Source organism: Danio rerio, chromosome 21 (assembly GCF_049306965.1).
Source record: "Danio rerio strain Tuebingen ecotype United States chromosome 21, GRCz12tu, whole genome shotgun sequence".
In the NCBI taxonomy this organism is placed as follows: Eukaryota; Metazoa; Chordata; class Actinopteri; order Cypriniformes; family Danionidae; genus Danio; species Danio rerio.
The window spans coordinates 18,185,757-18,210,000 of NC_133196.1; the positions used below are offsets into that span (position 1 = coordinate 18,185,757).

The window sequence follows — 24,244 nt, forward strand, 5'->3', positions numbered from 1 at the left end:
AGCTTTTGCTCTGAAACAACAGCCATTGTTCTTTTATTGACCACTTACCCAACAAAGAGCTCTGACCGCCATTGTCCAATTACTGCAACAGCAAAATTGCAACTGTGAAATTTCCTGAACCATTTTTATAGAGTTTACGAGATTACAGTTTTGAATTCACTTCACAATGCATGTTGCTGGTCTTTCTGTGTAAGATTCATTGTGTATAGTCAACTAACAAACTAAGCCAACTGAATGAATGAATGAATGAATGAATGAATGAATGAATGAATGAATGAATGAATGAATGGCATAATGTGGTTAATGTAAAGGGACTGTTACCATTAATGTGGTCATTATTCTCTACGGAATCAGTATTATTTTAGTATGTTTTAGTATGTATCAACATTTTGTGGTGTTGTTATTTTAGTTTTAATTTTAAATACATTGAAAATCTACAAAATAAATAGTCAAAACTAATGACATTTTCTTTGGCATCTGGCTACAAAGACATTTATTTAATATATTAATTAATTAAATATACTAATTAATATACCACTGTATTATGCATATTAGTGCATATTATGTACAAAATGTAAAGGTGCAGTAGGTGATCTGCTAGAATGCTAGCTTTAGCATAATAGCTTAGAAATGTTAGGACCCTCCCCTGCCATCCTAAATTTGTAAATATCTCAGAGTAGTCATCTCTTGTGTCATTCAAATCACATGTATGAAAGCATTTAGGCTTTCCTGTTAGATATAATGATGATGGAAGACATTGTGGTAGGCTATTTGGGATGTGGTGGGTTACTTATGTTATTAAAGGTGTTTCCTTTTACTACTTGTTTAACCTGGATTAATGCATTTAGTGTAAGCTGATCTCAATACCCATGCTACATAAATTATAAATGATGGTGATTTGCATGTTTATTAATCCCTTAAAATTTTTCATTCAAATCTGTGGTTGATAAATGCAAAAATCAAGAAAAAGATTCAGTCTTTAGTATACAGTACAAACATTCAAATGACATAGAAGTACTATAACAGTTTATAGTTTAGTTAAACCACTGATGTTTACAGTAAAGTTTAAAATGACCATCATCTGCATTTAACTTGATGCTTAAAAATGAAAATTGTAAGCAGCAATTACATTATTTATCCAATAGGTTAACAACCAGCCATCAAAAATATACTACTGAATAATTCTTCAAAAATGATCCATCTAGCAATGAAATATGAAGGGCTCTATTTTGACGATCCATGCTCAAAGTGCAAAGCGCAGGCCGCAAAAGCATTAAGGGCGCGTCAGAATCCACTTTTAATATTTTAAGGACAGAAAAATCCGCTTTGCGCCGTGGCACATGGTCTTATAGGGTTGAGCTTATTCTTCCAATGAGTTATAGGTGTGTTTTGAGAATAAACCAGAGTCTCATCTGTCATTCCCCTTAAGAGTCAGTTGTGTCGCGCCATAGCGCATTTGCTATTTACATGACAGACTTTGTAAGTGGAAAAACTGAGCACTTCACTAGTGAGTAAAGAGTTAACAGAGCATCAGCGCGAGAATGAGAGATGAGCCTCCTGATTATTTACTTTCACTTTCACTCTCGTGGATAGGGAAACTTCTTGTATGCATAGACATTTATTGGCCTATAAATAATAAATTTTGTTTGTTAAGCGCAAAGATTTGTTTAAATACTTCTAGAAACTAGATTTCTAAATTCAGTAGTAATCTTTAGCAAACGAACAAATGAACAATAATAACGAAGTGAATTATATCCTAATACACATTTACACATGCTATGCATTTCAGCTAGAATAAAATTTTATGAACAATATTATTAGCCCCTTTAAGCATTTTTAGACTGTCTACAGAACAAACCATTATTATACAATTACTTGCCTATTTACCCTAAACTGCCTAGTTAACCTAATTCATCTAGATACGCCTTTAAATGTCACTTTAAGATGTCTTGTAAAATATCTAGTAAAATAGTTTTTGCTGTCATCATGTCAAAGAGAAAATAAATCAGTTATTAGAAATAACTTATTAAAACTATGGTTATAAATGTGCTGCATAAATCTTCTCTCCATTAAACAGAAATTGGGGGGAAAATAAACATGGGGGGGGGGTAATAATTCTGACTTCAACTGTATATAGATTAAAATGGTTAGAGGAAGCATCTGTCAGTCAACACCAATAACCGTTCGGCAAAGCTCAGACGCAAAGCATCGCATTGGCAAAGCATCATTTTAAAGAAATCAATGCGGAGAGTCTCTTATTACACAGTTCTTCTCTTCTCTGAGGACCCAAACCTCTCTAACACAATCCTCGCAAACATTCATCTTCGGTCCCGCTGGCATTATGATGTCATTAGATCTCTTGGAGGTCAGCTAAGGCCAAACCCAATGACTGTTTTCATTGAGCGGGCTGATTTTCAGGTCTTTGGCTAAACATTAGTGCGCTGTTGACCCTTCACCCGTCGTCCTCTTTGTCTGTTTACACACACACTCCTACTGGACAAAAACAGCTCATTTACTGCTGTATTGACAAGTGTCAGTTCTCTTTGTTTTCAATTCTTTTGTTTTATTAAGTATTGCATGCCATGTGGAAGGTTGCAAGGTTAGTTTGTGTATTTAATAGCATGAACAATACTTGTACACCATTTATTAATCATAGTTCATCATTTACTAATGCATTAATACAATCCAAATTCATGCTTGTTGACATTAGTTAAGGTACTGTGAGTTAATGAACTAACAATGATTGATTTTATTATCATTAACTAATACGACATAATTGTAGTTACCATTAAATCTTTTATTGTAAGAAATACTGGGTTGCAAACAATTGGAATTTAAAGGAATTAAATTAACTTGTTAGTTTTTACAAATTTAAGTGACACATTTTACTTAAAACAATTAAGCTGTCCCAACAAAATCTCACGAATTGAGTTCTTTCAGCTCATTTTAAATAAGTAGTTTGAATAAGCAACAAATTGTGAGTGTTCGTCACAAATCACACTTTTTACAAACCATTAACAAATAGCTTGCACTACTAATCAGCTGTTTATTTATGATTAGTTGGGTTTGGGTGTTGGGTAGATTTAGGGATGTTGAGTAAGATCATACTTTAAAACTACTAATAAATAAATAAATAGATAAATAGTTAATATCTATCTATAAATAAAACGGTTAATATCTTAATATTAATCAGATTGCACTAATATGTTTTCTCTTCTTTTTCATTGTTTTATGACATGTTTTAACACATTTAATCTGTTTTTATCAGTTTTTAATCATTTTTATTATTAGTTTTTATACTTGTTTATGTAAAGCACTTTGAAATTGCCATTGTGTATGAAATGTGCTATACTGTATAAACAAACTTGCCTTGCCTTGACTTATAATATTAGGCAGATATTAGCATGCAGTGTGACAAAAGAAAGTGTCACCAAATAATTTCATAAATAGCAAAGGTGTATTGTTTATATAAGCAAGTTTAAGTTTTATAACTCACAATAAATGTATTTATGTATTTATTTTGTTATCTTTGGTTGTAACAAGTCTCCAGTAATGACTGTAAAATAGTAAATTCCTAAATTATTTACACTACTGTAAATTTACAGGGCAATTATTCATTTAAAGTCATTACATAAAAATTTTTTGTTCTGATATTTGTTTTTGTTTTTTAGTAATTTATGAGTACATTTATGAATCTTTGACTGTTTACACACTTCCACCAGGTGGACAATGTACTACGCAATGTATACTGACAATGCTTTATATTCCTGTTACATGAAACTCTTTAGATTCACTTGATTCTTTTAGCAAATGTTTTAATGTTGCAGGATATGGCTGTCACACAATTTTCTCTGCCTAAATTTAAAAAAAAAAACTGAGTGTATTCTGTTTGGCAATTCTAACATGTCAACCTCTTTATCTCTAGTGCATCTGGCTCTATTTGCTTGTTTCAGTCATGTGGTCAAAAACCTGGGTGCAAGGCTAGATAATAGTTTAAAATTTGATAATCAGATTGACTCTGACAAGCTTTTTTCAGCTACAGTATGCTACTTTTCACAAACGTCAAGCCCTTCCTGAGCAAGGCTGATCATGAGAAAGCCATCCATTCTTTTTCTAGCTCACATTTGGACTATACTGTATTGCACTTTACGTTGGAGTTATCCAAGCGTGTCTTCATCGTTTGCAACTAGTACAAACTGCTGCTGCTCAAACAGTCAGAAAACACATTACACCTATTCTCTACACCCTCCACTGGCTCCCTGTTAAGTTTAGAATTGGTTTTAAACTTTTGATGTTTGTTTTTAATGTCGTCAATGTACTGCTGTATGGACAAGTGCCACTTTATTTATTTATTTCATCCTTATTAACTATTGCTCTCACTAAAGGAAAATTTTATTTACTGACATACGTACAAGTGTAAAATCAATTTTTCCATCCTTTTTTAAAATTTACTGTTGCTAGTGAAGCATTTTGTAATTATTTGCCACAGCCATATCACCCAGCAGCCCAAGACCTTACTCACTGAAGCTAAGCAGGGCTGAGCCTGGTCGGTACCTGGATGGGAGACCACATGCGGGAAAACTAGTTTTTTTTTTCCTTTTTAATATTTCCCAAATATTGTTTAACAGAGCAAGGAAATTTTCACAGTACGTCTGATAATATTTTTTTTCTTCTGGAGGATGTCTTATTTGTTTCATTTCGGCTAAGATTGAAGCAGTTTTAAATTTTTTAAAAAACAATTTTGGAACAAATTATTAGCCACTTTAAGCTAATTTTTTTTTTTTCGATAGTCTACAGAACAAACTATCATTATACAATAACTTGCCTAATTACCCTAACCTGCCTAGTTCACCTTATTAACCTAGTTAAGCCTTTAAATCTCACTTAAAACTGTGCAGAAGTGTCTTGAAAAATATCAAGTAAAATATTATTTACTGTCATCATGACAAAGATAAAAATAAATCAGTTATTAGAAATAGATTTCTAAAATTATTATGCTTAGAAATGTGCTGAAACAATCTTCCCTCTATTAAACAGAAATTTGGGGAAAAAAATAAACAGGGGCGCTAATAAGTCAGGGGGGCTAATAATTCTGACTTCAACTGTATATACTGTCAGTGAGCACCATCTATCATATGAGACTTTAAACCGAGGTCTTGACTCTCTGTGGTCATTAAAAATCCCATGGCACTTTTAATAAAGAGTAGGAGTGTAAGCCCGATGTCCTGGCCAAATCTCCTCCATCGGCCCTTACCCATCATGGCCTCTAAATCATCCCCATCCAACAAATTGGCTCCATCACTGTCTCTCCACTACCACCAATAGCTTGTGTGTGGTAAGCGCACTGGCGCTGTTGTCCTGTGGCTGCTGTCGCATCATCCAAGTGGATACTGCACACTGGTGGTGGATTGTGAAGCACTTTGGGTGTATGGTCAAACATGAACAATGCACGAAATAAATACACATTACATTATTTTACTTCATCAGTTGCAAAGGAGTATCAATAGTGTGTTATTGTTAGTACAATCACACTTAAGGCCACTGTAAAAAAAAAACGCTGCATTGCACTTAAGTTCTTCATGTTATCCAAACACAAATCCATTAACTCAGTTTTTTTTTATTATTATTAATTAGAATGAATGTAAACCAATTAAGTTGTCCCTTCAAAAAAACTTTAAGATACAGGTATATGTTGTTTTAAAAGAATAAGTACTTTAAACAAGCAGGGAAGCAAGTTTTTGAGTGCAGCTTTAATAACATGCAGTTTTAAATATGAAAATTACTGTTATTTTTTTATTCTGTAGTGATTCCTTAACTATAAAGACACATAACTTTGAGTTTATAAACTGCATGGTGGCTCAGTGGGTAGCACTGTCACCTCAGCAAGAAGGTCACTGGTTCGAGCCCCGGCTAGGTGAGTTGGCATTTCTTTGTAGAGTTTGCATGCTCTCCCCATATTGGCAAGGGTTTCCTCCGGGTGCTCTGGTTTCCCCATAGTCCAAAGACATGCAGCATAAATGAATTGGATAAACTAAATTGCCCTTAGTGTGTGTGTGTACTAGGTTATGGCTGGAAGGGCATCCACGGCTTAAAACATGTGCTGGATAAGTTGGCGATTCATTCCACAATGGCAAACCCTGATTAATAAAAGGACTAAGCCGAAAGGTAAATGAATGAATTATTATTGAATGGTGGTTTCTTAACTCTACACACTGAAATACAACAGGACATTTTCAAGTCATTAAAAAAAAGCTTTTGTTTGTTTGTTTATGGCTTATTTATTTATTTAATAATTTATGAATGGGCAATCACCCTTTGTTTGTTTACATACATACCCCCACTTAGGAAAAAATGTAATTTACTGTTGTATGGACAAGTGCCAGCACTCTTATTTTCCATCCCTTTTTAATTAACTATTGCATGTGGAGCGTTTTGTAATTATTTTACTTCATCAATTGCAAAGGTGTGAAATAATGTGTTGTTCATACAAGCGCACTCCAGGCCACACAGGCTATAGTAACACACAATTGTGAGTTTAGAACTCAAACTGAATGCTGTTAAAGTAATTTATTCTTTGGTGGAAACAAGCTTCCATAAAAAGTAAATATCTGTTGATTTTTTTTTTTAATTAATGCACTGAAAAACTGTAGTAAATTTAACTGGACATGTATATGTCATTACAGTAAAATACAGTAAACAACATATATTTGTCAGATTTCTGAGAAATAATACTGATATTGTAAAATATAGACTTATGATTGACAAATCTGAAATTCAAACTGTTATTATAATAAATGTGTAATTATATGCATCATATAAAAATGTAAATAATAATAATAATAATAATAATTATTATTATTATTATTATTATTATTATTATTATTATTATTATTTATTTATTTATATGATTTTAAATACCACAAATGTATAATTACAATCTCTATGTAAGCTGGGAAAAGATTATATACTAATCCTTCCATGCTAATGAAGGACTGGGACATTCTAAGTGCAGGAAAAGTCCTCCTGGCGTGGCAGAGTTCCTCACAGCTCCTCTGCCATTTGTCTTACAGAAACCATGTGCCTTTCACCATACTCAATTTCATCTGCTCATAATCTTGATGAACCCAACAGAGACATTAATGTATTTTAATGAATAATCTATTTAATATTGTTGAGTCATGGAGAATACTGTATGTGAATGAACATCTCCACCCTACATTACTCCTCAACTTTGCTTTCATGTTTTGTTGGTTTTGGGGATTGGTATTTCACTCAAGTTTGACAATGCTTTGCTCAGGGTATAAGAAGGAAAGGTAAATGCTGATCAGAGAGAATGGCTTTTACTCTGCATCTCTCGCACACTGGTGCATATGCTAACAAATGCAGTTTCATTGTCTTTAGCCCCTTTCACACATACACACCTTTCCGGAAAATTACCGGCAATTTTCCGGAAAGGTCTGTATGTGTGAACTTTTTGAAAATACCGGTAAATTGGTTCTGCCTATTTTCCGGAAATAGAAGTTGTAACATTACCGGTAATTTGCCGGAATGCTGCACTGTGTGAACGCAAAAGGAAGATTGCCGGAAAGAGCATGTGCACATCTAGAACGTGCTGACGTGAGACGTCTACTTTAGCCAATCAGAACAGTCAGACGCATTCACGTCCGCACGGTTTATGGGAATAAAAGCCTTTGAATATTTTTCCAGACACATTTAGCTGCTAGAAATTAGTCAGATAACGTTTATATGTTCATCTTAATGCCAACCGTGTAATTAATTATCGATAAGATGCTTATGATAAGCCGTTGTTTGTTTACCTTCAAGCTTTGCGTATGCCCATAAACAGCCTGTGAGCGTCAGCACACACACATATCATGTACATCTCGACATGCGAAAGTGTTTCTCTATATGTTTTCATCGAAGTTGTTCACAATATTGATCATCCACAGAGTTTGTAATGTAGTCAAATGTTTACAAATACAAGCGTAGCCGTTTAGAGCCCATTTCTGGTTGATGATGTCAGAATTTACCGGTATTTTGGAATGGATGTGTGAATGCTCTTTTCCAGAAAATTTCCGTAACGTCCTTGTCTGTGTGAACAGCGCTTTTTTGAATTTACCGGTAAAGTCGTTCCGGAAATTTTCCATATATTTACCGGTATCACTGTGTGAAAGGGGCTTTTGTTACACAGCAGTTCATATGTTACAGCTAAGTTTCTTTATACAGTACAGTGTGTTAGATTGTTTCATTCTACTGTCTGTATATTTAAACATGTAACTTAATAAACAACTTTACTTGCTTTAAGGCGTGACGATTCTTTCTCTTTATCAATGACGATAGCAACTTTAATGGAGTCAGATTAATTACAATGGAGTCAAATAATTGATTTAAAAACGCCACCCTTCAACTGCATTGTGTTTGATTATTGGTTCAGAATAGCGTAAGCTTCAAGTCTTACATCTATATAATGTAAATGCATTATACATTTATTTCTGTGTTATAAAAAAAAAGTCTACTTAAAAGACTATAAAAAATACCATGGTAAAAATATGTTGATTGGAGAATGTCAAATTTCCTTACTACTGTATATACACTGAAAAAAATATTGCAATCTAATTTACATTTTCATTCCATTACAGAAAAATTGTTAGCTTGTTTGTTTATTTGAAATTTTTGTTTTTTTACTTTTACAATAAACCCTAACATTCACAGAATTTATTGTATGACATCCCTGAACAATGGCTAACCTTTTAATTAACTACTGCAAAGTGGAGCGGTGTGTAATTAACGCACTTCATCAATTGCAAAGGTGTGAAAAATGTATTGTTCATACAAGCACAAGCACTCCAGACCGCACTGCTTTAATAGATGTAAAGAGGTGAAGGTTTCATAAGAGGTGAAGAGAGAGAGAGAGAGAGACAGAGAGAGAGAGGAGAGGATGAAGCGGGACGAGAGAGAGCAAACAGTGGGAGGGAAAGTCCATGCAAATTGGCAGTAATGCAGTCGTAAGCTTGCGCTGGCTTATCACTGGTGCATGTCCAATTTTCGGAGTCAAAGCGAGACGCAGAACAGATGATTTCCTGTTTGTTTTACAGCTTCATACTGTTTAAATATTTATTGGCCATTCACAGCAAGAGCACACACACACAGATGAATTTACTGGCATAATGGGTTCCAGTCGTTTAATGGTGATTAAAATAATATTAAGAAAATGTGAAACTTACTGCAGTTTTAATGACAAAAGGACAAAGTTCATTTCCACCATGGGACTGTAAGGATTCAACTGTAATCTTACAACGCTACAAGAACAGAATTGTGTGGACAAAAAAAATGTAAATGCTACTTTATTCACCTATACACTACCTAGAAAAAGTCTTGTCGCCTATCCAAGTTTTAGGAACAACAAATAATAACTTGACTTCTAGTTGATCATTTGGTATCAGAAGTGGCTAATACAAAAGGCTAATACGCATGGCTAATACGAAACTCATGGGACATTTACTAATGTTAACAAACATGAATTTTGATGTTAATGATGCATTAGTAAATGTTGAACTATGATTGTTAATAAATGTTGTACAAGTATTGATCATTATAAGTTCATGTTGGCAAATACAATAACTAACATTAAATAATGAAAACTAATTGTAAAGTGACCAATTAATTATAAACTTTAGAGTTGTTTTTTAAATTTTCATTTTCTAATGCGTCAAACAGAGTGAATATCTAGAAATTTGTATTTGTAATTGTCTTTATGCACTGTTACAGTAAATTTTTGATTACCTAGCATCTCTACCCTGTTAATGGCCCTGTCATTCTGTACTCACTGTTTAAGATCTGCTTTGTTCAAAATCAATGATCCGCAGTGCCTGATTGAGACACAATTTAATCTGGGTCACACACTGGACAATAAACAACTAAATCGCACTGTGCCGCATCACTATAACCAAATGGATCATCACCATGCATGTTGCACTGCTTACATACAAACTGAATGAGCCTGTGCCTTGTTGACAAGCAGAGAAAGATGCGCACAATACATAAAACTGCTTTTGTAAACATGTCTGAGATTTCATCAAAGAGGATGACTTGCATTTTTTCGTCCAGGCTTTCTTATTCAAACCAGCATATACAGACATCAGCAATAAACATCACCAGCACGAAACTGATCTCTCATGATTGTGCAACCTCAACTGATGCTGAAGAAAAAAAATTGTTGAATGAAGTAATTGGCGGATCATTCCACTGCAATGACCCCTGATAAATAAGGGACAAAGCCGAAGGAAAATAAATGAAGTCATTATTTTTGTGTTTATTGCACACAAAAGTATTCACAAGCTTCATAAAATTATTGTTGAACTACCGAAGACTGTTAAGAGCAGAGATGCCTAAAGTTAGCCCATGATAACATTTGATTTGGCCCACCAACCCATTTGAGAAGAGAGTGAGAATGATGGGGAAGATTAGGAATGTCTTTAATAGAGATCGCCATTTCTTATTTAGTGTAATTATTTTTTTAAAGCTAACGGAAATGAAATGTAAATTTCTGAAAATATAAATAGTCACTCAACGCATAGAGCACAACACAACAGACATCGGTGAGCAAATTAAGGCAAAAACATGTGCAGCTCAACTAGTATAAATATATATAAATGGGATTGTTTGTAATGTAAAGTAATGTTTTTTAGCTATTTTGAAATATTAAATAAATTAGGAAATTACCCATGACAATATTAATGTAAAAGAGTTTGGTATGTTTAACTTCAGCCCATCACACTCAAGTTTGGTTTTTGGCCCTTCATAAGAAAACGTTTGAGCACCCCTTGTTTAGAGGATGTTTTTGGCACCTTTCTATGCTTTGAACACTTCAGAGAGCTCTCAGATTTCATCAAAAACTTCTTAATTTGTGGTCTAAAGATGAACAAAGGTCTTAAGCTGCCTTTCCCCTGTACATGGCATTCGGACATGACTGTTGGATTATACCCCCTTTCAGCCAGTCACACAGAACTTTCAGTTTTGTTGTGCACTATGGGAGAGAAGCCAGATTCTCGCAGTATCCAAAATAAGGGAGTGCAAAAACAAGAGCCATGATATTTGTGTGGTTACCATGGATGAATGAATACTAGAAACTCATAGACCAGTAAAAATTTTGTTTTTGTATGTGGAATGTGGAGATAAGATTAAAAATAATAGTTTTTTTTTACTCATTTATGAATTTAAACGTTTTTTTTTTTTTTTTTTTAATATAGACTTTTTTCTGATTCAAAAAAATAATGAAAAGTCTACTATTTCTGGACCTGCTTGGACAACACTGGAATACATCCGGTCGAGCGGTAACATACGGTCTAGTCACAGGAGTCCAAATTTTCTGCATACGGAGATGATCGGAACGCCACGCAGCTCCCGGACTACTCTCCATTGCAAATTAATGACTTCTGGTCTGTCACTTGTTTGTAATGACTTGAGAGTGAGTAATTAATGACAGACTTTTCATTTTTGGATGAACTACTATATAAAACCTAATAAAATTGAAGGTTCCATACATATGTCAACTCTGATATATATATATAAACAAAATTTGTTTTATTTGTTTAGTTGTTCCGTGGTGTAAACAAGTGTTCATATGAAGCCTAAAATTATTTAATTGGTTAAAGGCAAATTCTGAAAAACAGTTAGTTTTACATTTCAATGCCATCACAGTGCGATACTGTTTGTTTATGAAAGTAACAAAAATGTGTAATTGACAATAAAAAACATAGCAACTGTCTCGATCACCAGCGATCGTAACTTCAGAGATTGCTGGATCTCACACACAAACACGATGGACTACAAATCCGCCATTAATGGACTACAGTTTCCTACATGCACTCCGCTCACACATACACATGCTCCCTGATTCTGACCGATTAGACTCGCACCACCTGAGGATTGTCAAAGACTGATTACACACACTATTTACTTTCATTGCCGAGTCTTGTTCCTTGTCTTGTTTTCTCGTGTTTTGACCTTAGCCTTGCTTGCCTTTTTGTCCCTGTCTGCCGCCTGCCTTTTGACCTCTCGCCTGATACTTTTGACTACGATTCTAGACTTCCTTTATACATCTGTTTGCACCCGAGTTGACCAATGCTTGCCTGACCCTGAATAAACCTGCCAGTGGATCCAAACTTCAGTTGTCCATGTCACTCCCCGTGTAACAGTAACAAAAGTATTCTCTGTACGACAGCTCACATTTGATTGCTTTTGTTATGGTTGTTTTATTTTTCTTATCAGTTGTGCATATTAAGATTTTATTTATTACATTATTTCACTATTTCCCTTGATTGTGTTTTGCTTGTCTGGCATTATATTTTTATTGTCTGTACTTGTACTATATTATGCTTGTTACTATATTATTATTGTGCACTGTCACTTTTTTTTTTTTTTTTTTTTAATAATGATGCATAAAAGCCTATGATGACCTTGGGTTCCGGCCAGGTTGTGATGACATCAGAGTTTCTGATCGCCATTCAGCTCTCATAATTTCCAATGCATCCGCCAATGACAGAATTAATGTTTGTCTTTACAAAACAGCAAACAAACAAGCATAATCTTCCATCTCAGCCAACACGAAAAAATAAATAGAATTTGGCAGCTAAATCCATGACCGGCATAGTCTCTATTGAAAGGGGGGGATAAATATTAGTTTGGCACTGGGAAATTGGCTGTGTGACATTTTTAATAAAATAGCTGTGGTTTTAAAGCCTAGTGAATTTGCTCTATAAATAGACTCTGGAAAACACACATAAAGATATACACACAGACACACAGCCATGTCACAGAGTAACTGTACTGACAGCTAGATTGCAACTAAAGAAGACACCTACGGTAAACACATGAGAATATATACAGTACAGAACATATGGAAAAGGCCTTTTACAGTTATGACTAGTCAAGAATTTGTTTACATATTCTGCTAAGTTCAGCAATTGCACATCCAGTAATAATAAATTGGTGGCAATTGTAATATGCAACAAAACACACTGTTAAAATATAAATAATTATAAATAAATTAATAAATTAATTAATAAATAAACAAAAAAGGAACTAAATTGTTTTAAAATAATAAACTGTCTTTAGATGTCAGTTGTATTTCAATATACTGCATGCATTGTTTTCATTTGTCTAATAACATATACTATATAAAACCACAAAATAAATCTGAAATCAATTTTGGCCACCAAAATAGAAAATTTATACACAGACACAAAAATGTTTTCACTGAAACATACAGAATATAAAAAATTGCTAGTTATTTGCACCCAGATATACAAGGATCCATAACTTGCATTTATCTAGTAACTTATAATAAACTGCTGGGCTCATGTCAGATGGGAGATTAAGTAGTTACACAAGTAGATTACATAGCAAGTCAATAAAAACGTGAAAATAGGCAAACGTTTGTCAGGTGGCTTGGATGAAATAAAATCTGGGAACTGTTTGTGATTTGATTTAAATAAACAAAATTTTGGCACAAATTTTAACACAGGCTCATTCTGAAAATGTACCCCTATATACATTTCTGGAGATCACAAATTATGTAGCCAGAGGTACATACAGATGTTACTACTTCAATGTGTTCCTTGTACCGCCATTCATGCCGCGGCGACGGCGGTGCTTGATGCGCCAGCAGCATTTGACCGCTGGGTGGCACTTTAACCACAGATATTCAGCTTTGCCTTTTCACAATGCTAAACAGACTGTTCTGTAGGCGTAGCTTACTGTATGTGATGTGATGTGTTCAATTAAAATATAATTTTAATTTAGTTTTTCTGGTAATAGACATGCTCTTACACTATACTATGCTGTAGAAAAGATACATGGTGAGAAGTCAAAAAGCTAATATAAGAATTAAGTTATTAGCCTTCAGTGCCTGATTAAATTGCGTTGGGGTGAAAATAATGTTTTGATTTCTTTGACTATCATGGCAATGTTATAATCTCAAATCTTAAACGTGCGCATATGAAAAACAGCAAAATAATATAGATTATCCTGCCGATAGAGCACATCACCTCACAGTTGTGAACTTGCGATCACCTCAACTTACATTTAATTTTTTTTTTACCTGGTTTATTGTAAACTTATTAAGTGCAAAGAGGATTCGTTTTGGAAAATAGAATTGAAGAAATGAAAGACATCTAAAATGAAAGCACAAACATTCAGTACAAATAATTAGTCTTAAATAAATAAATAAATAAATAAATAAATAAAGCAGTCTTTTAGTCTAAATATAGAGAGATGTAGTGTTTGCTATTTTGATAGAACTAAGACTAGACATGTTCATTTATATTTTTAATTTACGTTTTTATTTACATTTTCGTTGTTGATTATATTTACGATCTCATTTTATGTTTCAATTATAGTACATAATAATAAACGAATAATGAAAATAAATGAATAATGAAAATATTACATAAATTAAGTCTGGCAGGTTTATTTTTAATAATTTAGTTTCAGTTCCGTTTTTTTGTTTCAAAACGTCAATGTTCTGCTTTAAAGTATAACTGTTGTTTTGTTTTGTTTTTTTACTTAATGGCTCAGTATGTTTTGTATTTTAACTTCATATTCAGTCACCTTGCATATGCGTGTGAAATATAATGCCGCATAACCGCGGAAAAAGAAGAAAAGGCTGTCAGTTAAAGCTAATTAATCAAAATAAGCTATATTAAAATACAGCATTTATGTTAATACAGGCAGAGTGTGAACAAACGGCTAAGATATGTGCTTGCCTTGTCCCGCAAGTTTATTTTTAATAATTTAGTTTCAGTACTATTAATTTTTTTCTCAAAACGTCAATAGCACCTTCAATAATCTAAACATTAAAGATGGACCGCAAGATGTGTTGAGTGGCTATATGTGAAGAACAATGGCAAAGCTAAGTGTGATTATTGTAATAAACTAATAAGTTATAAAGCAGAGTCCCGACCAACAGGACTGACTAAGCATATGCGGTTGGCTCATTCTTCACGAATATAGAATTAAAATATGGCGCGTTAGGTTCATTGTGCATCCTGCAGGTGCAACCAACAAGGGTTGTGCATTTGAGTTTAACTTTTTGAGCGTTATAAGCAGCTCGTTGTTAGTTTTTATTTAAATATATCGAGCCGAAACTAAGCAGCGCATTCTCTCCGCCTCCTCGTTTATAACCAGCGGGACACGCCACTGAAGCAGTGGAGGACACTCCGTCGTTCATAAGCTGATGTGTCGGAGTCGAAAGAATATATCAAAGAGGAATGTTCTTTTGACAGTCCCGATATGTTCAATCTTTTTTTCCCTGTCATTTCTCTTCAGCAAATTATATTTTTAAAGCTGCTTGATTCTTTTAAAACCGAAAGCAGAGCCCGTCAATTGGTGTTTTTTCATAAGATACTCCTCTATCAAGGTTTTATTTTATGAGTATTCTTTAATGTGCTTTTTAATAGTTTTATTTTATTCAAAGCAGCACCTAAAAGCGAATTTATCCTCAAAACGTGGCATGAGAGCGATGCATGTCATGTGTCGCATATTGCCTTTTTTTCTGATCTTTTTGCATAAAGGTTTTAATCAAAAGACAGGTAATTTAAATACTTTCGATGTGCTAAAATATTTGTTAAATAAATGTTATTTCAAAAAAAGCATATGCAATGTGCTCTGACAGGTAAAATCCGATTCTTTCTCTCTTTCAAGTTCAAAGCAAATTTGAATGCCAAAGGATTAGATATGCATATACAAGACTATGTAGTATATTAACATCAACAAATTAATAAAATAAGTAGCAAATGAGAAATAAATGACAGACAAGTTGAACAGACATTATCTCTAATTATCAGAATTGCAAGATTAAAACAGCTGAATATAGGCCTAAATAATCTAGAAAGCAACTACTGCGCGCTGATATTTCTTCTTCTTTTTTTCGGAATAACGAACAATTTCAACCGCGGGGAGATACCGACAGCTTGATTTGCAGTATTTTCTAACATGTTAGAAGCGGGCAGCGGACATCAGCTAGCCGTAAAGACGGGCCCGCACAAAAAAAACATGGCTGCCGGTGGAGAAGCGGCTGTGCCCTCAGCAGCTGATTGAGACGGAGCTGCATATCCCGAGTGCACTAAATACTCCGAGATCCGGGAGAAATTCTACCCGATAATCCAACACATACAAAACAACTTTGAGTCCCTGTCGAACAGAACCCATCTTACTGGGGGAGTGTGTGTGCTGCTGTGTGTTCACCCAACAATACCCGCTCCTGTCTCCAACACACAAATAGCCTACTGGAACTCTTTATGTGGACTTACTTTTGATAATAGGCTACTATTATTACCTTTATCCTGTTTAATGTTATCAAAAATCTATTTTTATTTTTATTATTATATTTTTATTTTTTATTCTATTTTTATTTTTATTAATCATTTTTTTATTAGCCTATATGTTATTTTCATATTTGTTTGCACTACTGCTCTTGTTTGTGAGACGCGCACTGCTTTGGCAAAACGAATGTACAGTTACTTGTCATGCCAATAAAGCACCTCAAATGTGAAAATAGCCTAGGCAACAAATAACAAATAGTAGTGTAATAATAACAAAAAATGCCCTTTTCATTTTCATACAATAGGCCTATGTGTGGGTTTTGACAATATGTGTTTAATTAAGCTATAAAGATCAGATGAAATGCATAGTGAAATATGAAATAAATGTCTCTTTTGCTGAAAATTTAATTAATCTATATATTTATTATTTTAAAAATCAACTCATTTTTGCCCAGAGAAAGAGGCGCGCGGCACTAGCGGACATGGGGTGCTTTTCCAAAAAAAGACGTACAGTAACTTGCAGCTGAACTATGCACAGTTTGGGGAAAAAAAGGATATAGTGATGCATGTCCCCCAAAACCCCTAGTTTCTCTGTCGCAGATCTATCATTTAAATCAGGTTAGTTATAAGTAAAACGCACATAATGATAAAGCACACCATCATCACGAGGGCAATTAAATAGACAACCTAAACATATTTTTAATTGTTTATTTATGTAATGTGAGTTTTTATAACTTTGTTCTTTAAATTATTTATAACTTAGGCTATTCTATCGAGATGACACCATAAAAGGCCTTCAATGCATTGATATAGGTAATAGGGATACAATGAAAAGCCGATTTTCACTATTGACCTTGTTTTTATTCATTGACGGCTTCCCAACGCCACTTTTCTGTTGCGCGAAAAAAAGCTGCTGCAAATAAGCAAATTTATGACAAAACAATTTTAATAGTTTCATAGTACACTGTTAGACATTTCTGTAAATTACACAGTTATTTACTGTATTTCACCCAGTATAATACTGCAAATTCCTTTTACAGTAAATAACTGTATTTACCGTTGCATTATGGGAATTTAGAGTGACGTCGAACAACATATACAGCGATGTACTGTATTTGTAAAAAATCGTGTATACTACTGTATTTTCCGCAACTGCTTTTGTGCCACCTGGCAGCATTTTGGCATTCTCCACAACAGGATTACTTTTGTTTGAGGACCGGAGGAGCGGCGAAATTCCATAGGACATCTATTAAAATGCCTGAAGAACTAACTTAACATTACTGCATTATCAAACTATGGTAAGCTAAGTTAGTATTTCATTTCACCAACTTTTTTGTGAGTTTATTGAAATTTATTAATTTATTTATTTAATTTATTGAAAACGAGTGAACGAGTAAGTTAAAATTGGCTAATATAACGTTAATATTTTCTGGTGTGGAGTTAACTCGGCTGATGAGAAATGAGACGTTTACAAGTGATTTATTTATCCATTTTATAACTTAAATGACTTATCTTGCGGTTTAAATAGGAACCAGTGTTGCCGCGGATTTTGCCCGAGGGGGGAACCTTTGATGCTGACAGCACGGAGGACATAAAAACAAACACAACTGAATGATTATTTTGACGGACCAACAAATACTCAGGTAAGGTTAAAATGACAACACTCGGAGTTGTTTTGAGCATCTCAGTGATTAACCATGTAACGAAAAGCGTTTGCTTGGCGACATTCCATGAAGCAATCCTGAGCCTTGAGTCTTCAAAGTGTTTAACGTTAACATAATATTACGCTAACGTTGACGTTAAGCGTTTTCTCCTTATAGAAATTCATTATAAGAAAACTTGTTTTACAGAGCTTAGATTACCCCGACAACAGGAGAAAACAAATTTATTAAAAAAACAAATACTCACACTAAACGCTTTCTGCTATCAAAAGAACGAGCTGTTACTCAGCGTCAAACAAAATATTACGTCAAGCTGGGTGGGAAACTCCTAGCGTTATTATTCACTTATCTTCTGAAGGAGAGCTCGTTTTTTTTTACAGCATAAAGTGTTAATTATAAGTGAAGTTTGATATAAATTTGTTCTCTCCCGATGGTTGTTAAGGTGTGTCACGTTAAGCTGTTTCCTTACAATGCATGGGGAGAAATCTACGACAGCACTTATTTATTTATTTTATTTTTTTTGAAAGTAAACTTCAGTGACTGGAATTTAGTTTACTGCAGTCGTTGAGGTAAGCCCAATTTACGCAATTTCTTTGTAACGGACTTATGTGGGATAGAAAGTCCTTAAAAGCATACTTTTCGTTTCAGATCAGGTTTATCATACACATACACATACATACAGTAGCTTACATTAACCATTTGTTGAGAATAATCATAAATAGCATCGCATGTTAGTGTAGATTATACATCATTATATATGTATTTTTATAGTTGTTGTTTTAGATTTCATTTGAGGGTTACTCTTTTTTTTTAATTAATGTATAAATTATATAGGCTTATTTGGTCTAAATGTAACTTTTTTTAAGTGAACAGTTTATTATTATTATTTACCTTACAAGTACAAAGAGCACTTTAACATTTTAACATTTAAATTAACATGGTGTGTGTTTTTTATGTCTTTTTTTAGATGTGAACCAGCACTACTGTAATACAGTTCTTGGCTAAAAAAGGAAATATCATTTTGAAGGACATCTTGATCATCCCAGTTTGTGCTTTAAAAAAATTTGAGGTAAAAAAGACATTGTGTTGTAGAGGTTTTGGGGGTAGTGTTATGTATAGCTGTAAGCATTGTAGTCACCGCACCCCCAACTTTAAGACCTTTTGTGCCCATGCAAAAAGTCATAGAAACTCTGCTAACTACAGGTTTTCATGTGGCATAGAAGACTGTCCTGGCAACTTTAGGACATTTTCTGCATTAAAGTCTCACATGTACAGACGTCACACACCTGCTGTGTCTCAGAGACAAGACATATGTCAACATAGTGGTAACAGCCACGGCAGCATTCAAGGATGCGATTATGTGGCCGATGATGTTTCCTTATTGTGTGTCCATTTAAGATTGCACATAAGAAATGGAAAAAAAGTGGCCTGTCCTTTTGAGGGATGCTCAAAATATTTTAGAGTGAGATCATCCTTTGCTACCCACATATCTAGAAAACACAGGCAATCATTTGTAGCTGAGCCACAAGCATCACATCGTACTGATAGCCAAGTCCAAGACATTCAACTCCAAGATGAGACTGTTTACCTATCTCTTGATAGTCATGAAATAAACCCAGATTTAAACCCTGACACATTTCTTAAAAATCTGGCATTGTTTTATTTAAAACTACAGGCCAAATTGCTTTTGCCAGCAACAACAATACAGTGCATTGCTGAGGAATTTCAAGAGGTCCACAGCACTGGAATGAAGTTAGTGCTTAAAAAAGTACAGCAGAAATTAATAGAACTACACCTTACTGAGGTTGAAATACAGAAAATTTGTAAAGAAGTTGAACAGGAAGATCTTTTAACTATTTGCAACGAAGGTGTCTTGAGATCAGACAGAACCAGGAAAACATATTTCAAAGAAAATTTTGATTATGTTGCTCCTGCTCAGATTTATCTAGGTACAGATACCAGTGGGAAGGAACGCTTTTTTCAGTATGTTCCTGTGAAGGAAACACTTGCTGCTCTGTTTAGGCAATCCACAGTAATAGCCCAGCATACGCAGTCAAAGCTTGATGGATCTAGTGGCATGGTTCTAAATGATGTCAGTGATGGCAATAACTTTAAACAAAATGTCATTTTACAAGAATCAGCATCTTCTGTGTCAGTTATCCTGTACTTGGATGCATTTGAAGTAGCCAACCCACTAGGCTCTGGTAAAAAAAAACACAAAATCATGGCCATGTACATGACACTTGGGGAAATATTACCACATAATCGATCCACTGTTGACCCAGCCCAGCTTGTTTTGTTATGCAGAGAGCAGGATTTTAAATATTTTGGTCAGGATATGATATTCTCCCGTCTAATTGCTGACCTTAAAGATTTAGAAGATTCAGGCTTTCAGTTGGAAGACGGAAAGTGTCTTAAGGCGTCACTGATCGCCATCTGTGGTGATAATCTTGGTTCCCACTCTGTTGGTGGATTTTCAGAAAACTTCAGCAGTAGCAAAAACTTTTGTAGGTACTGTTTGATTGAAAGAGAGACATTTTTAAAATCCCCACTTGTATTTGGTCTTCAACGTACACCTGAAAATTATAACAACAGTGTTCAACTATTGACTTCTGACCAGGTTTTAATAGATGGAATAAAATTTGATTCAAGCTTCAATTTATTAAAATCTTTTCATGTGTGCTGTGGCCTTCCACCGTGTCTTGGCCATGACTTATTTGAGGGAGTAGTGGCGACTGACTTGGCCCTCTATATTGAACATTTGATAAAAGATGAAAAACATTTCACATATGACCAAGTAAATCAGGCTATCGCACAGACAAAACTTCTAAGTAATGACTCGCGCAACAAACCTTGTGAGATTAAGGAAAATGCTAAAAAGCTCAGTGGTTCAGCCACACAGAATTGGTGCCTCCTACGGCTATTGCCAGTTTATGTTGGTAGATGGATCAAAGGTCCTATTGAAAGTGAGGTTTGGCAGTTGTGCCTTAAACTCAGGGAAATAACTGAATTAGTCTGTGCTCCGAAAATTCATCAGAATGAGGTTGCTTATCTTAAAGTTTTATTAGAGGAATATGTATATTTGCGCAACAGCCTGTTTCCTAACCACCCTCTGAAACCAAAACATCACTATGTGTTGCATTATCCTGACCTTATCATTAAATTTGGGCCACTGATACGCTTGTGGACCCTAAGGTTCGAGAGCAAACACTCTTATTTCAAAGAGTGTGCCAGAAAACTTCACAATTTTTTACACTTAAGTAAAACCCTGGCAGAAAGACACCAGCTACTTCAAGCATACCTAGGATGTGGTCAGTTATTTCCACTTTCTATTCAGATTGCTGGTGAAGCAAATGAAATTGATGAACGGTCTTACAACAGCAACATACAGAAATTGTTAAAGACAGTTGGTATCGATAAACAAAAAACCTTAGAGGTTTCAGCAGTGACTTACAAAGGCACAAAGTACACCAAAGGCCTTGTTGTTGTTTTAAAACATACGGGTGACACAATAATCTTTGGAAAAATATCACTCATTCTTGCTGATGAGAAACGGGTGCACTTTGTTGTTTTGGTACATCATTCACTTCAGTTAGTTGATCTTGGGGTCTACTACCTATGTATGTCAGATAATTAATATGCATACATAAATGTGGATGAGTTACAAGATTATTATCCTTTGCCAGTGTACAACATCTTAGACCTTCCAGCTGTTTGCTTGCATCACTCGGTGTGTTCTTCAGTGTAGATATGGATGTCGAATGCATTCAGGAACTTCAAAGACTGCTACCTGAATTGGACTATGAAAAGCTGATGGTCATCACTGAACATCTTTCTTCAGTTGTTGGAGTCACAAAGAAAGAGGACCTTGCCTTTATTGAGAAAGATGACTTCAAGACTTTTTTAACACCAATACAGTGTCGTAAAGTCATCCAGGCCTTTAAACAAAAAGGTATGAAAGCACATATAATGTAAAAATAAGATATTTTAGGCATCTCCAGTCCTAGGGATCCACCTCCCAGAATGTTTTAGATTTCTCCCTATTCAATATGCTGAAGAGTTGAGTCCAGGCTCAAGTTCCAGGCTTTAATAAGATATCTAAAACATTATTCGGGTGGTTTATATTGGTGTTATATAGTTAAAGTATTTGAGAATCTCAAGTTCTCTTATATTTAAATAGCACATGCAGTGAATGGAATTGCCTTGTAAATATTTGAAACTGTATTCCTTCTTTTTAAAGGACTGAATGATAGTCGAGAGGCTGATGTCAGCTGTGTGCAGAATGAACAGACAAGGCCTTCGTCATCCATGGACACAAGACTTACTGATGGACATGCTAAATTAACACCACCTCAAGCACAATACCACTTTCCTGGATCATCTTTGACAAAAACCCAAAACTCATGGATTAGCCAGTTTGAGATTCCTTGGGACAAGATGCCTGCTTCACTGTCACAGGCACTATTAAGAGGACAGAGAGCTCACCCGGCAGACAGAAGACTCATGGTAAGAATTGTAGTGGCTGCAATGCAGAAACACTGTACAAATCCAAACAGAGCTGGCTGTATAGAGATAGCAAAAATGATTGTGTCAAAATATCCTGCAACTTTTTTAGACAAAACTGAGCAAGGTGAACAGTTGGGTATGGGTTACTTTTCACTTGTTAATCAACTCAAAACAAGAGTTGAACATGTTAATCGCAACAATGTTAGTGACCGAATACGGAGACCACCTACAATGAAAAATGCTAGCAATGCTACTATCACCAAAACTGTAAGGTGTAAAGTAGACAGCTATGGCTGCACCAACTGGCAGCCAAAAGCTTTCCCAGATGGAGAAACCGTCGACTCCTTGGAAGACAGACGAAAAAATATGGTTGCCATTTATCAGTCAACTGGCCCTAGAGCTGCAGACATGCCAGATATTGACAATTCAATGAATTTGACTTACATTCATCAACGTCAAATGATAAACAGCTGCCCTCCCCCTAGTATAGATTTGATTAAAGAACAGTGGCCTTTTCTTTTTACTAAAAGAGGACTCTGTGCACATTTCAAAACTCTCACAGATGTTGATATTTGTGATCGAGTAGGGGAGGCCCTTCAAAACAAGGGGAAGAGGATCATACATTTCTTCCAAAGACAGACTCAGAACAGAGAGATTCGGGGTATTTTACAGGACATCGACACAACAGTCACACAGCAGAGCCAGACTGGCATAGCAGCAATTCTTATTTTGATTAAGTATTTCCTTGAAAAAGATGACTCCATTTTCATCTTGGCTGATGTAAGTAGGCAAATAGTCTTGTAATTAGATGTGAAAATGTGTTATCTATTCTATTTTAAGTATGTTGGCTTTTTGTGTGTGTTTTTTAAGCAAACGGCAACAAAAACATCCATTGAGAAAGACATGAACTTGCCAGCCACTCCAAGGCTGATAATGCTTGGTAAGAGAAGAGTTTCTTTACATTTTTAGAATAGTTGGTTTTCTGTTTGGATATGCTTTTTAAAAGTGCTCTTTGTACTTGTTTTTTTTAGGGCACACTTTCCTCTCTTCGACCAAATGGATGGTGAGCATCGAGGGAAAGGTGGCCTACGTTTTGGATGAACATTTAGGATTTGCAGATGCCCTTTCTGTATTCTTTGCTTGTTTCTATGTTTTTAACTTGGAATACCAGGAGCCAGCCTGTGCGACACTGGAATTTATCCAACGGTAAGTGCACCTTTTTATTTCTCAATATATTGCTGTTATTTCAAAGGTATTTTTTACATGTTTAGTTTGTAGTTGCCAGATGAATTATATTTATATATATATATATATATATATATATATATATATATATATATAAATAAAACTTATGTTTCCCTTATTTTTATCAAGCCATGTAGTGGGTTTTATTTGACTTTGTAAACATAACATTGAGCAGATTGAGGACTGTCTTGGGGTCTGACATTTAATTCATGTTCCCTCAAGTTTTTTTGCACGAATAAATCCAGAGGATGGTACTAAATGCACTGCAACAACTGGAGTGAGCCGTAAGACAGGAGAAGTTGTGAAGAGGAAAGCAACTAGCATCAACAACAGAGTCTCGTCATTTCTTTGCCAACTAACTGAGTTTGAGTGGAAGAACTTGGATTAGGTAAGACATTTTAATAGGTTTATTATGGATAAAATAAAATAAAAAAACAAAGTAAATTGTGTAAATTTGATTCATTGACAAGTGTTATTTAAAAAACTGATTATTTTCCATTTAAAATGTTT

General features: G+C 34.7%; 1 protein-coding gene and 1 long non-coding RNA gene across 6 annotated transcripts in view; one reads left to right on the top strand and one right to left on the bottom strand.

Annotated features, from left to right (window-relative positions):
- LOC141379834 (uncharacterized) overlaps positions 1–24,244 on the bottom strand; it is a 295,479-nt gene that overhangs the window by 54,246 nt on the left and 216,989 nt on the right. The gene's annotated exons all lie outside the window — the stretch shown is intronic.
- The window catches only part of LOC137495548 (uncharacterized), an 8,268-nt gene continuing 1,874 nt past the window's right edge, over positions 17,851–24,244 (top strand). The window contains exons 1-7 of one of the 2 annotated variants that reach the window (XM_073935059.1): positions 17,851–17,965; positions 18,951–19,052; positions 21,732–21,935; positions 22,224–23,269; positions 23,360–23,429; positions 23,521–23,695; positions 23,957–24,122. In XM_073935059.1, coding sequence (XP_073791160.1) covers positions 21,734–21,935; positions 22,224–23,269; positions 23,360–23,429; positions 23,521–23,695; positions 23,957–24,122 — 1,659 coding nt within the window. In that variant the 5' untranslated portion in view covers positions 17,851–17,965; positions 18,951–19,052; positions 21,732–21,733. Of the gene's footprint in view, positions 17,966–18,311; positions 18,553–18,950; positions 19,053–21,731; positions 21,936–22,223; positions 23,270–23,359; positions 23,430–23,520; positions 23,696–23,956; positions 24,123–24,244 lie in introns of those variants that run through there. The other variant, XM_073935060.1, reaches the window with a different exon arrangement.